Source organism: Macaca fascicularis, chromosome 14 (genome assembly GCF_037993035.2).
Source record: "Macaca fascicularis isolate 582-1 chromosome 14, T2T-MFA8v1.1".
NCBI classification, from domain to species: Eukaryota; Metazoa; Chordata; class Mammalia; order Primates; family Cercopithecidae; genus Macaca; species Macaca fascicularis.
In genome coordinates this window covers 57,024,618-57,037,819 of record NC_088388.1, presented here as the reverse complement: position 1 = coordinate 57,037,819, position 13,202 = coordinate 57,024,618, and the positions used below count along the sequence as shown (strand labels likewise).

Sequence of the window (13,202 nt, the reverse complement as noted above, 5' to 3'; positions counted from 1 at the left end):
GGTACAGTGCTAATATTTGTGAAATTTCGATGATAGGTACATAGATTTTTGTTATATTAACCTTTTACTTTTCCATATACTTTTCCAAGTTTTAAAAGATATTGTTGACCAGGTGCAGTGGCTCATGCCTGTAATTCCAGCACTTAGGGAGGCCGAAGCAGGCAGAACATGAGGTCAGGAGATCGAGATCACCCTGGCTAACACAGTGAAATCCCTTCTCTACTAAAAATACAAAAAAAATTAGCCAGGCGTGGTGGCGGGCGCCTGTAGTCCCAGCTACTCGGGAGGCTGAGGCAGGAGAACGGCATGAACACGGGAGGTGGAGCTTGCAGTGAGCTGAGATCACGCCACTGCACTCCAGCCTGGGCAACAGTGCGAGACTCTGTCTCAAAAAAAAACAAAAACAACAACCACAACAAAAAAGACGTTAAGTAATTTAAGTATATTACATACCTTTTGAACCAGTGATTCCATTTTTAGAAACTTCTAGAAATAACTATCCTGAAGTTATACAAGTAGGCACAGTTACACAGATATGTAGATATTTTCCACCACCTACCTTCTTTTTTTAAAAAAAAAAAGAGATGGGGTCTTGCTCTATTGCCCAGATTGGAGTGCAGTGGCACAATCACAGCTCAACGTAGCCTCCAACTCCTGGGTTCAAGTGATCCTCCCACCTCAGCCTCCTGAAAAGCTGGGACTACAGGCATGTAGCACCACAGCAGCTAATTTTTTACTTTTTTCTAGAAATACCATCTCACTATGTTGCCCAGGCTGGTCTCAAACTCCTAGCCTCAAGCAATCCTCCTGCTTTGACCCACATAGCTTTTAATAACAGAAACAATCCAAAAGTCCATTGTCTGGTTAACTAAATAACAATTCATCCATACAATATCATTCTATGCAGCATTAAACATTATAGAGTAGCTCTATATGTACTGTCTGTGGAATACATCCAAGTAATATTAGTCAGAAAAGTAGGTTACAAAATATAAGTGCAAAATGATGGCACTTTGGGGGAAAAAAGCAATATATGTCAACACATATGAAGAAGATCCCAAAGGACAAGATACACCAAAAGTTAACAATAATTGTGCTATAGGGGATTATGTGACTTTTACTTTCTTTTTTTTTTTTTTTTTTTTTTTTTTGGAGACGGAGTCTGTGACTTTTACTTTCTTCCTAATATTTTTTGTTATTGTCCAAATATTCCTCAATGAGCCTGTATTTCTTTTATTAGAAAAATCAATAAAGTTAGTTAATTTTACACAAAAAGAAAATAAGGACTATCTGGTAATAGCAGATGAGTTTTACTTGAAATAAGGGAAAAGGTAAGCAGAAAAAGAGGGAGATATCATAGACAGAAGTATAACAAAAGCTCTACCGGAACAAAGAGCCGGGAGGAAGAGCAAGGCTTATAGGTTTTCACCCAGGTTGGGCATTTCCAGCAACAAGAACAAAGAAGGCAAGAGGGAGGAGGTCAGCTGGAGAGCTGTTTGTGACTGAAGGGCAGAGAGTACAGACAGAACTACACAGTTCTCAAATTCCATTTAAAATTTTAATACATTTCTCACTTCACAGATTCTGAACCTGCCACAGAACCTTGGTGTAGTGTGAGCGAAGGAAAGATTCTTGGGTAGAACTTCATAGTCTGTCATAAGATCAGCCCCCAGAGGAGGAGACTTTTCAGATCCCATCCTTCATACACATTCAGAAGGCCAAGGAAACACCCTCAGGATTGAACTATGATAAAGAAGGTGAACAATAGCCTGGACAACACAGGGAGACCCCATCTCTACCAAAAAATAAAATAAAATTAGCCAGGCATGGACATGGAGGTGCATGCCTGTGGTCCCTGCTACTTGGGAGTCTGAGGTAGGAGGATCACTTGAGCCCAGGAAGTTGAGGCTGCAGTGAGCGGTGACTGTGTCACTACACTCCAGCCTTGGCAATAGAGCAAGACCCAGTATCAAAAAAACAAACAAAAAAAAAAGGGGGTGACAAAGGAGACAAAAGCAATGACATCACAGTGGCCTTAGTTTAGCCTACACAACCAGCAACTCTATTTCTCTAGAATTGGTGAGATAATGAGAAGCTGAAGAAACAGAGGGCTAGGTGGGTGGGTCACGCCTGTAATCCCAGCACTTACGGAGGCTGAGGCAGGCGGTCAGGAGTTCGAGACCAGCCTGGCCAACATGGTGAAACCTTGTCTCTACTAAAAATACAAAAATTAGCTGGGTGTGGTGGCACACACCTGTAATCCCAGCTACTTGGGAGGCTGAGGCAGGAGAATGGCTTGAACCCAGGAGGCAAAGGTTGCAGTGAGCTGAGATTGTGCCACTGCACTTTAGCCTGGGCAACAGAGTAAGACTCTTTCTCAAAAAAAAAAGAAAAGAAACAGAGTGAGAAAAGTGGGCTGGTAAGCCAGAGGGTAATCATAAGCCAATCCTGTGTTTAGGCAAATACAAAACTAAACAGGAAAGTAACGTCTGTGTGGCAACCTATGACGCAGCATGGATATTCTACTGGCACGTGTCTTCTTTCCGGATATAGCACTCCCTCTAACACAGCTGCCACATGGTAGAGTAGTTGCTAAAAAGCCAATGGAAGGTACAACATCTGAGATGCCACAGGTGTCCACTCAAATTAAGCCATTCTTTTACCTTTACCCCTAGGCTTTTGGACTTGGACCTCATCCAAGGAGCTGGTTGCCTGCACTTGCACAGTCAGCTTCATCCCCAGGCCCCAAATCCTGAATTTGCCCTATGTCAATGAAAAACCATCATCAGCTTTTCTTTACATTAAAAACTGATTGTGATCAAAGCAGTTTTTCCTGTTTTCTGGGATCACTGCTGCAAAGAGGAAAAGTCACAAGAGGATAAAATGACACACACGCACATTCTCCTGTGGCTGAAATTCCCCTCACTCTTCCTGCCTCTAACCAAAAAGGAGGATACAGACCAAGGAGCACTTCATGAAGGTAATCAAATGCCCACCCTGCTGTTTTTCACCTTCAGGAAGAATCACCTCCTACTAGCTAGAACCTCTCCTTGGTCACTATAATCCCATGATTTGTAATGTGGGCTTCACTCCTCAGAAGCCCAGGGTTGGTGTTATCTAGGAGTGACATCAGTCATTTCCAGATCATGAGCAGTCACACAAATAAGGCAAAGGGCAACTCCTGCCTAGCATGTGTGACCCAAGAGATGACGGAGAAGAGAAGGGAGGAATGCAATCCTTCACCCAGTCCCTCAGCACTGAGCCAGCCTCCCATTTGCACATGGAAGGAAAGGCCAATACCCAATACTTAAGAAAGAACTAAATGTTAGGTCAGCCCCCTTCCATCCCAGGGCTAGTATAAGGATTAAATAAGACAATGTTCTAATAGAAGCAAGAATACAAGTTACATGGCTCTAACTTGGCTCCAATTTCTAGCTGGTAGGAAGTCAATCCTTTCATCTGTTTTCCAAAGTCTATGGATCTGCCTTTAGTTGGAAATACAGAATAGAGTATAGAAGATATTATAGAACTTGGGGCCTTGAATTACTGTCCAACTCTTCACAAATTCCATCGAAAGAAGTGATATTTAAGGAACACTGTCTAAGGGGTATGATATAAATCCATGCCCCTGAGTATTTTAGGCTCCATTGTCTAGCAGGTCACCTGAAAGCTACACAGATGTCATTAGCTCAGCTCCTGACAGAGTGGTTTTCACTAAGTTGCAATTTCATGTAAAACGTTTGCATTTTGTCTGCAGTCTCTATGAGAGCTATAGAAAACTAAGACTGCATAAGCACTGGTTATAAAAATAGCAAGGAAACTGTTGCTGTAGTGGTAAAAACAATAAATAAATAAATAAATAAATAAATAAATAAATAAATAAATAAAACATACTTCTTGCTTTAAAAAAAGTAAAAATTACTATTATATCATTCAATATTGCCTTACATATCCACATACATTTCATTACAATATAAAACTCATTTAAAAAACTTTGTCCTTTGAGGAAGTGGTATGTTGACTGCCAAGGAGAAGGCCATTCATAGCAATCACGTTAATGAACAGGATTAGGAAGGCCAGGCACAGTGGCTCACGCCTGTAATTCCAGCACTTTGGGAGGCTGAAGTGGGAGGTCTCTTGAAACCAGGACTTTGACATCAGGCTGGGCAACATGGCGAGACCCCGTCTCTACAAAAAGTTTAAAAATTAGCTGGGCATGGTGGTACACATCTGGGGTCCTGGCTACTCAGGAAGCTGAGGTGGAAGGATCACTTGAGTCCAGGAGGTGGAGGCTGCAAGGTTGCAGTGATCTGTGACTGCCACTGCACTCCGGCCTGGGTGACAGAGCAAGACAATGTCTCAAAGAAAACAAATGAACAACAAAAAAACCAAGATTTGAACAGCTGCCTGCTCTTCTTTTCTTTGGTGCTGATGTTATTTCTTTTTCTATGTTATTAACATGACTAAGGCCTCACTTTACCAGTTATCTACTGTGTGCCAAGCATTGTTCCCAGGTGTTAATTATGTTAATTCATTTAATACTCTAACGCAATCCTATGAGGTAGATGTCACCAATTCTGTTTTACCAAACAGAAAAACCAAGGCCCAAGTCATATAGCTAGTAAAAGGAGGAGCCAGAATTCAAACCAGGACTGATTTCAAAATTCTCATTCCTTCTACTATGCCATGGAAAGTACAGTAGGGTGTTTTTATGTCAACTGCAGCCAGACACATCAATTTTCTCTTCTGAGAAGACAGGATATAAATCTGAAGAAACAATGTATATGAAAATATGCTATATGCTATAAGGCAATATTCATATGTAAATAACTACCATCATCCTCCAGGAAAAGAATGCGTAAAGCAGAGCTGACAGTTTTCTCTTTTTTTTTTTTTTTTTTAAGAGACAGGGACATGCTATGTTGCCCAGGCTGGACTTGAACTCCTGGGCAAAGCGATCCTCCTGCCTCAGCCTGCTGAGCAGCTGGGACTACAGGCACATGCCATCATGCCAGGCCAGAACTGGCATTTCTACTGCACACACACCGGCAAACTCAGCAGGAAGTGAACTCTAAACATAGCCTAAGAGAAGAACTTTTCTCTCAACACTAAAACTCATAAAAACATGTAAGCAAGTGTGTGGGTCAGTCACTCCCTTAAACACAGGTGTCTGGCAAGATAGTGAGAAATCATCCCACATCTAGTGTCCATGGGCACAGACTCCTGTTTGCTTCAGAATCTAGGAGATGCTGGCATTTGGCCAGGTAGGCCTTCTTTTCTCTCAACTCCCTTTTAATCTCATCTCCTTCAGTGATGATCATTCTCAAAGAATTATTTCAAGAGACACTATCTTTGAGAAGAAGAATTATTTCAAGCTTTAATTTCTAGCTCATCTACAAATCCATGACTTTTGGAAATCAAAGCTCTCCAAAACTCTGAAACCTACAATGTGCTTCTTTCCTATAAGTTTCATGGTTATTACCTAGGAGACATGCATGCCTTCCCTGGTAGTTTAAGAGACAAAGTTTGGAATATGATGTGCTCAGAAAAGGGGTCATTCTACCTCTAGTCCTGGGCATCAAGGGCTTTCTAGATGTTTAAGAGGCAAGTGGTCACCAGCAGCAAGAAAACGTTGGGGTGGGTTCTCTGGACCACTGCTTCACTCAGGGACAGCCACCCCTTCTCTACTCAACCCATCCAAACCCTGTAAGTGAAGTGTAAAGAATGCAACGCAGATCTACTACCTACCAAAACAAACCCCAACCAGAAAAGCACTGGGGTTACTATGCAAAGGGATCCCTCAGAGATAAAACAGGAAGAGGGGTTCACTGCGTCTCCTCTCAAGGGCTCCTGCTTCAACCCCACCTATGTATCACAATTCTTTTCCTCTTCAGTATCAACCCCCTACCTCATTAATTTCCTCCACTCCAACCAATGGGCAGCAATGTCCAACAGAGCACAATAAATTTAAAACTGTTTAAAATGGGTGTCTTGCATTTTTCTCACTTTGTCTTCTTCCACCACTGGCTGAGCTTTCAACCGATTCCACAGTGCCCCAGCTCTGCAGTAAAGCAACTACCCCACGTCTTCAAACTCTTCACAGAATCATGCACCATCTCCTGCCCTAACACATACCAGGCTCTCCCCGAGGGCGTTCTCTCCACCCTGGCAACTTCAACAGCTATGTGGATGGATCCACTCAAAACTCTTATCTCACAACTGATTCTCTGACATCAATTCCACTTCCACTTGAGTCACCCATACTTTTGCACAAACCCTGAACCTTGGACTACCCATTTCAAAACCTTGCCCTCTACTGTCTGACCACAATTTCCCTTCCTGTCTATCTTTTGACTATTCACTACCTGACAGCTGCTCTTTGACCTTGGTCAGGCCTCTGTTCCCTTGAGCCTTTTTCCTAGTGTATATCAGCCACCTCCTGGCCTTTCCTTCTGCCAATCCAGGTTGGAATCCATGATTCATCATACATGGATCAATCTCAAATCCACAGCTCCTTTCTCCTTCCACTGTACCTACCTAAAAAGCCCTAACTATGGTATTCTCCATTCCTTTGTCAGCACACCTAAAAATTGCTAGTCAGATACCATACAACCAATACACTTCTGCAAGGTCTTTCGGAGATACATTCTGAAGCATTTATGAATGAAATGGTATGATGCCTGGAGTTTGCTTCAAAAAATTCAGTGGTAAAAAAGGAAGAGTAGTGGACAAGAATAGAAATGAAACAAGCTAGTTCACATGTTAATAGTCATAGTTATTAGTTAATAGTTACAGATAACGGTTGAAGCTGGATAACGGACACAACAGTGGTCATCTATTCTCTCTACTTTGGTTATGCTTGTTATTTTCCATAATAAAAAGTTTAACAACAAAACAACTTAAGTGCAAGATTAATGGGGAACAATGCTAAAGGTCACACACAGACTACCTGCTAGTGACAAAATGAAAACTATAATTTCACGATGGAGAAATGTAGCTGATCCTACCTTAACCAGTAATCAAACTTAGCGTCAATAATAATGGGCCAGCCAAACATCATGTGCCTCTGATCTGCTGCATCATTTACAAAGGGTTGTTTTCTCCCCAAAATGCTTAACCTAAATCTAATCAGGTCTCTAGATCTAATTTACAGTTTATAGAATACACAGGGGAGAGAGGAAGAACCTGAACAATACCCCAAAGAAACAATCAGACAAATCCATAATGTGAAAAGTGAATTCAGGTTAAGAAATAAGAAGTGTCTAAAACTGGGCAACACAAGAGCCCCATCTCTACAAACAATAAAAAAAAAATTAGCAGATTTAGCAGAGTGTGGTGGCACATACCTGTAGACCCAGCTACTCAGGAGGCTGAGGCCCCCACTATCTAACTAAAACTACCCAAGAAGACCCCAGCCTTTCAACAGCCAGCCCTGAGACCTGTCTCTGGAGTCTTAACTTGACATTCCTCACTTTACCCTGCCAAGGACAACAAACATGACCAACTGGGACCTCCCTGCACACTCTACACTTACAGCTTCACTCCTGTCTTTGTGCACGCAAATCCCTCTACCTGGAATGCCCCTCCCTGCCCTGTCTCCTTATAAAAGAACTATGCCTCCTTCGAAATCTGTACCAGCACCATTTCCTCTGTGAAACCATGCTCTCCTTTTCCCCACTCTCCTCCCACCAGTAACTCAATTAATCCTCTCCTCCCAGTGAAACATCTAGGGTAGCATAAATTGCAAAGCAGTATACTGGCTTTTCATATGCCTTGTCCAATAAACTATTAAGTCCCATGAGGAAGTGCTATGTATCTATGCACTGGTCCTGCAGGGGCCTAATGAATGTATGCTGATTGGAAGTGGTTTCTCCTGCTCCCTTACTTAGCCTATTACTACTAAAAACATTTCTGGTCCAGGCACAGTGGCACACACCCGTAATCCCAGCACTTTGGGAGGCTGAGGTAAGAGGATCACTTGAGCCCAAGAGTTCAAGACCAACCTGGGCAACACGGCAAGGCCCCATTTCTACAAAAATTTTAAAAATTAGCCAAGCATGGTGGTTCGTGTCCATGGTCTCAGCTTCTCCAGAGGCTGCAGTGGGAGGATCACTTGAGCCCAGGAGGTAGAGGCTGCAGTGAGCTGTGACAGTGTCACTGTACTCTAGCCCGTGCAACAGAGCAAGACCCTGTCTCAAAAAAAAAATTCTGTCTAAGCCCCTGGCTGATGGAGCAGAAATGATGCACTCTAAATCCTGCTTTTCTCGGTCTCCTAAACTCTAACTTTCCTTTTCTGAGTTCGCAAGTTCACAACCCTTGGGAACAGCAACACTAGGTTGATCCAGCACTAAAAGCTGCCTTTTAAAATACAGTTAGATGGGACCTGACTAGCTTAGTGTCTGGGACATAAGTAGGTACTCAATAAACATTATTTCTTTTCCTTCTCTTACTTCAAAAACCTTCCTGAATCTGTTCGCAAAGCAGCTACATTTCCTCACACCTTTCAAGCTGCTCTTCTCCGAAAGCCACGCCTTTTCCGGGTCTTAATACCTGCTTAGACTTTGGCCTACTGCCTCTCCTCAGTACCAGCTGCCCACCTGCTGCCACCTCAGCCAGGGTGAGCTCATCAAAGCAGGTAGAATTTTTAAGGGAGAGGCTTCTATGTCACAAGATCTAGGTCCAGCGTGTCAATACAATTGCATATAAGAGGCACTGGAAACTTTTGCAAAGAGGATTCATGCAACTATTCCCAAACATTAATAAAAGAAACCTGGTTGTGTCGTATTTAGAGTAAGAGAAAGCAAACAAACAACAGGATTAGGAATCAGAAGACTCGGGTGAAATTTTTAATCTGCCTCTCTCACTAAAGGCTTTTTGTTTTTTTGTTTTTTGTAAACTGAATCAGAAATATTCTAAGCCAGGTGCAGTGGCTCACACCTTGTAATCCCAGCAATTTGGGAGGCCAAGACAGGCGGATCAATTGAGGTCAGGAGTTCAAGACCAGCCTGGTCAACTAGTGAAACCCAATCTCTACTAAAAATACAAAAAATTAGCCGGGTGTGGTGGCATGTGCCTGTAGTCCCACTTACTTGGGAGGCTGAGGCATGAGAATCATTTGAACCTGGGAGGAGGAGGTTGCATGAGCTGAGATCATGCCACTGCACTCCAGCCTGGGCTACACAGCAAGACCCTGTCACAAAAAAAAAAAAAAAAAAAAAAAAAAAATTACTTTAAATGTCACAGAAGTCACAGAAAATGTTTTTAATTGTTACGGTACATCCTTAAGTGAAAAGAATTTTACATAAAGAAAAACTTTAATAGAAAAAAACGTTATCTTAGGTTTTCTTATCAACAAAATTTAATTCCTGCTGGGCACGGTGGCTCATGCCTGTAATCCCAGCACTTTGGGAGGCCAAGGCGGGTGGATCACCTGAGGTCAGGAGTTCAAGACCAACCTGGCAAACATGGTGAAACACCATCTCTACAAAAACACAAAAATTAGCTGGGTATGATGGTGGGTGCCTGTGATCCCAGCTATTTGGGAGGCTGAGGCAGGAGAATCGCTTGAACCCAGGAGGCAGAGGTTGCAGTGAGCCAAGATCACACCACTGCACTCCAGCCTAGGCAACAGAGTGAAACGCTATCACACACACACACAAAAAAAAAAAAAAAAAAGGGGGAAGAAAATTTAATTCTTACTTCTCTCCTTACAGCAAAATTAATTACAGTTTAAATGTAAAAACTGGAACCATAAAAACACTAAAAGAAAACATGAACCACTTTTTTTTTGTGATTCTGACAAGTGAAGATTTTTCCAAATATGACAGAAAATTCAACTCCACAGCCAAGAAGGGGGATGGGCGGAAGTGCTTTGAAGGAAAATATTTGCCTAAGTAAAAATGTAAAACATGTGAAAGGCAAATAATCAGCATAAACAAAGTCAAAAAAAATTTTTTATTGGGGAAAAATTATCAGCAACACATATGGCAAAGAGTCCTGATGTAGTATGTATGTAAAAGCTCTCACAAGTCCACCAGATAGAATAATGACCAAACAGAAAAATTAACAAGGTATTTGAGCAGAAAATTTACAAAGGAATAAAATCAACTATCAGAAAGATAAAAAGATGCTAATTTCATTAATAACTAAAGACATCCTAAATAAAGTAACAATAAGAAATCTTTTTTCACCTATCAGATTGGCAAAGAGTAAAAAGATGTGTAACACCTATGTTGGCCAGGGTGTGGTGGAAAGAGGCACCTCCATACACTGCTGATGAGAAGTACACTGATGCAACTTCTTGGGAGGCAGTTTGGCAATATTTATTAACATTTATAATGAGCACACCCTTTGATCAGCAAATCTTTCCTTCTAGGAATTTTGCCTAAGGAAATAAAATACAAGTACTAGGACACATGGGCAAAGACAGCTGGATACTGCTGTTCATTACAGTCCTGCATATAATAGGAACAACTGAGAAACAATTCAATTGTCCATCAAAAGGGGTTTGATTAAATAAATTATGATATATTTCTCTAAAGAAACGCAATGTTGCTCCTTAAAAGCACATACTGAGGTGGAAAAATATCCTAGGTAAATTACAAGTGACACGTTTTTCAATACAGTATAATCTTTTCTTTCCATTTTTTAATTGCAGTAAAGTATATAAAATTCCCCATTTAAGAGTGTACAATGCAGTGGCATTAACTATGTTCACAATGTTGTGCAACCATCACCACTATTTCCCAAATTTTTCCAAACAGAAACTCTGCAATGATTAAGCAATAACTCCCCATTCTCCCCTCTCCCCAAGCTCCTGGTTTACCTCTATTTTCCTATCTCTATGAATTTGCCTTTTCTAGATATTTTATATAAGCAGAATCACAAAATATTTGTGCTTTTGTATATGGCTTATTTCAGTCAGGGCAGCATTTTCAAGGTTTATCTACATTGTAGTATGCATCAGAACTTCCTTCCTTTCACAGCTGAATAACAGTCCAGTTTGCATTACTGTGTTCATCCATTTTGTTTATGCATTGTTTACACACTTTGTTTATTCATCAGTCAGTGAACTCTTGGGTTGTTTCCACCTCGCTGCTGTGAATAATGCTGCAATGAACACTGGCATGCAAGAATCTGAGTCCTTGTTTTCAATTATTTTGGGCATATACCTGGGAGTGGAATTGCTGGGTCATATGGTAATTTGGGGCTTTTTGGAGAATAATCAAACTTTCCCACTGCAGCTGTACCGCTAACACTCCCACTAACAACCTATGAGGGTTCTAACTTCTCTACATTCTCACCAACACTTTTTACTTTCCATTTTTTTAAATTAAGAGTATAAACTTTTTGTGTAAAACAATGTATATAAAAATGTATCATTTAAAGAATCTGTTATGGCTCAAGGATGTTAGTTTAAATATATAAATAAAAAATACAAATAAATAAAAAATCTGGTGCTACCCAACTGTTAACAATAACTATTTTTCTGGGGCATGGGTTTATAGAAGATGCTCATATTCTGCCTTACATATTCCCCATTTTGCAAAAGTTTTTAGAAGACCTAGTGTTGCTTGTGTTATTTTAACAAATATCTTAAACAAAAGTTAGCCAGATAGACGGCTTGATGCCTGCCTGCTGATCTGAAACACAGTTTCAATGTTACATACACAGCAAGGCCCTAAATCAGCAGAGGTGAGAAGGCCCGTGTCCCAGTCCTCACTCTGCCGCCCTGAGCACTCCGTATTCTCACCTCTCAACTCCCAGGCACCCAGGACTGAATCCAAGTTCCCAGCGAGTACCCCCAAAATAGACGACAGCTGTGTGGACCCACCCATGTGGTCCTTCCACCCTGGGGACCACACTGAGGCTACAAAAGCCCCGGGAGGGTTGTCTCAGGCTACGTACGGGTAGCCGTCTCCCTTTATCTAGTATGCCTTACAAAGATTAAGTTGGGCAGCACTGTGCCAGGCAGCCCGTAATATCCCTTCCCACACTGAAACAGAATTCCACAGTTGTACTGAACTAATGAAAGAAGGTAAGAAAAGGACAGCTCGGGGAAAACCTGTGAGTCACGGACTACGAAGGAAAATGAAGGCCTTCCCTGCAAAGAGAGAAGCAAGCCCAGAAAAGAATTCAAGAAACAATGATGCCAAGGAGGAGGGGGCAGCTGACATTGACTAATGCAAGTGTCTCACCTGAAGCCACAGGTGCTGAAGTAGACAACAAAGGGCAGTGCCTGGAGCCACACTGCTCTGTGGGAACCATCCCAAGGTCACCTGCTCAGGCAGCAACAAGGAGAAAACGCAGCCTCTGTGGGAAGAGGCACTGAGGCCTGGGGAAGTGAAAGTCAAGTGAAACCGTTCCCCTCTTCCAGGTGTTCTCAGCCTTTCGGCTGCCAACTGTGAACTTTGCCCTTGAAATTCAACTCCTGGCGTAAAGAGATAATCTCCCAGGCATGTCCTGTGTAAATCTGGCTAATCAACAGAACACACTCTGTGCAGCCCATGCTGGCTGTCCCTGAAACAGCCCTGCCAGTCAGAAGCAGTGCTGACAGGAGGAGGGAAGCTTTTCCTGGCATAAATATCACCAATCCTAATGAAATCAAGTGCCCAGGATGGGCATTTTCCAAAAATCAGACAAGCATCTGTTCAAAGACGAGCACATACCTGGAAATCTTATCCAGAAGTGATACGGATTTGGTGAAGAGAGTCACTGAGAACATGGACCTTTACCAGGCTTTGTTGATGTTTAAGAGTAAGCCACCTAAGAACATCTAAAGTAAAGCTTTGTAGACATGAAATTCTGGGTCAGTAAAAGAAAGCAAGCCAATTAACATCTGACCCTCACACCCTTATTGGCATCTCAGCTGCCAAGCCTCTTAAGCAGTGGTTCTCAAAGTGGGATTCCCAGCCAACAGTAGCAGCATCACTTCGGAACTTGTTAAAAATGCAAATTTTTACCAAAAAATTTCTACTAAATTGGTTAACAAGCTCTCCAGGTGAGTTTGATGCACAGTCAAGTCTGAAAACCACTGCTCTACGGCTCCAGAAAGCTGAAAGCTCTGCAGTCTGGAGCTCTGATCCCACCCGCCCCGAGACTTCCCTTACTTTCTGCTCTAAATGAATTTTGAGGGACTGGAATATCACCCTCCAGTTACAGCCAATAAAATAGGCAAGTTTCCTCCCATTCCAGTTCCATTT

General features: G+C 42.0%; 1 protein-coding gene across 10 annotated transcripts in view; it reads right to left on the bottom strand.

Annotated features, from left to right (window-relative positions):
• DENND2B (DENN domain containing 2B) overlaps positions 1–13,202 on the bottom strand; it is a 117,992-nt gene that overhangs the window by 89,485 nt on the left and 15,305 nt on the right. For 2 of the 10 annotated variants that reach the window (XM_065528591.1, XM_074014401.1), the window contains exon 2: positions 9,090–9,190. The exons of 6 other annotated variants lie outside the window; for them this stretch is intronic. In XM_065528591.1, coding sequence (XP_065384663.1) covers positions 9,090–9,154 — 65 coding nt within the window. In that variant the 5' untranslated portion in view covers positions 9,155–9,190. Of the gene's footprint in view, positions 1–9,089; positions 9,191–12,197; positions 12,356–13,202 lie in introns of those variants that run through there. 2 more of the 10 variants (XM_065528594.1, XM_065528597.1) reach the window with 1 other exon arrangement.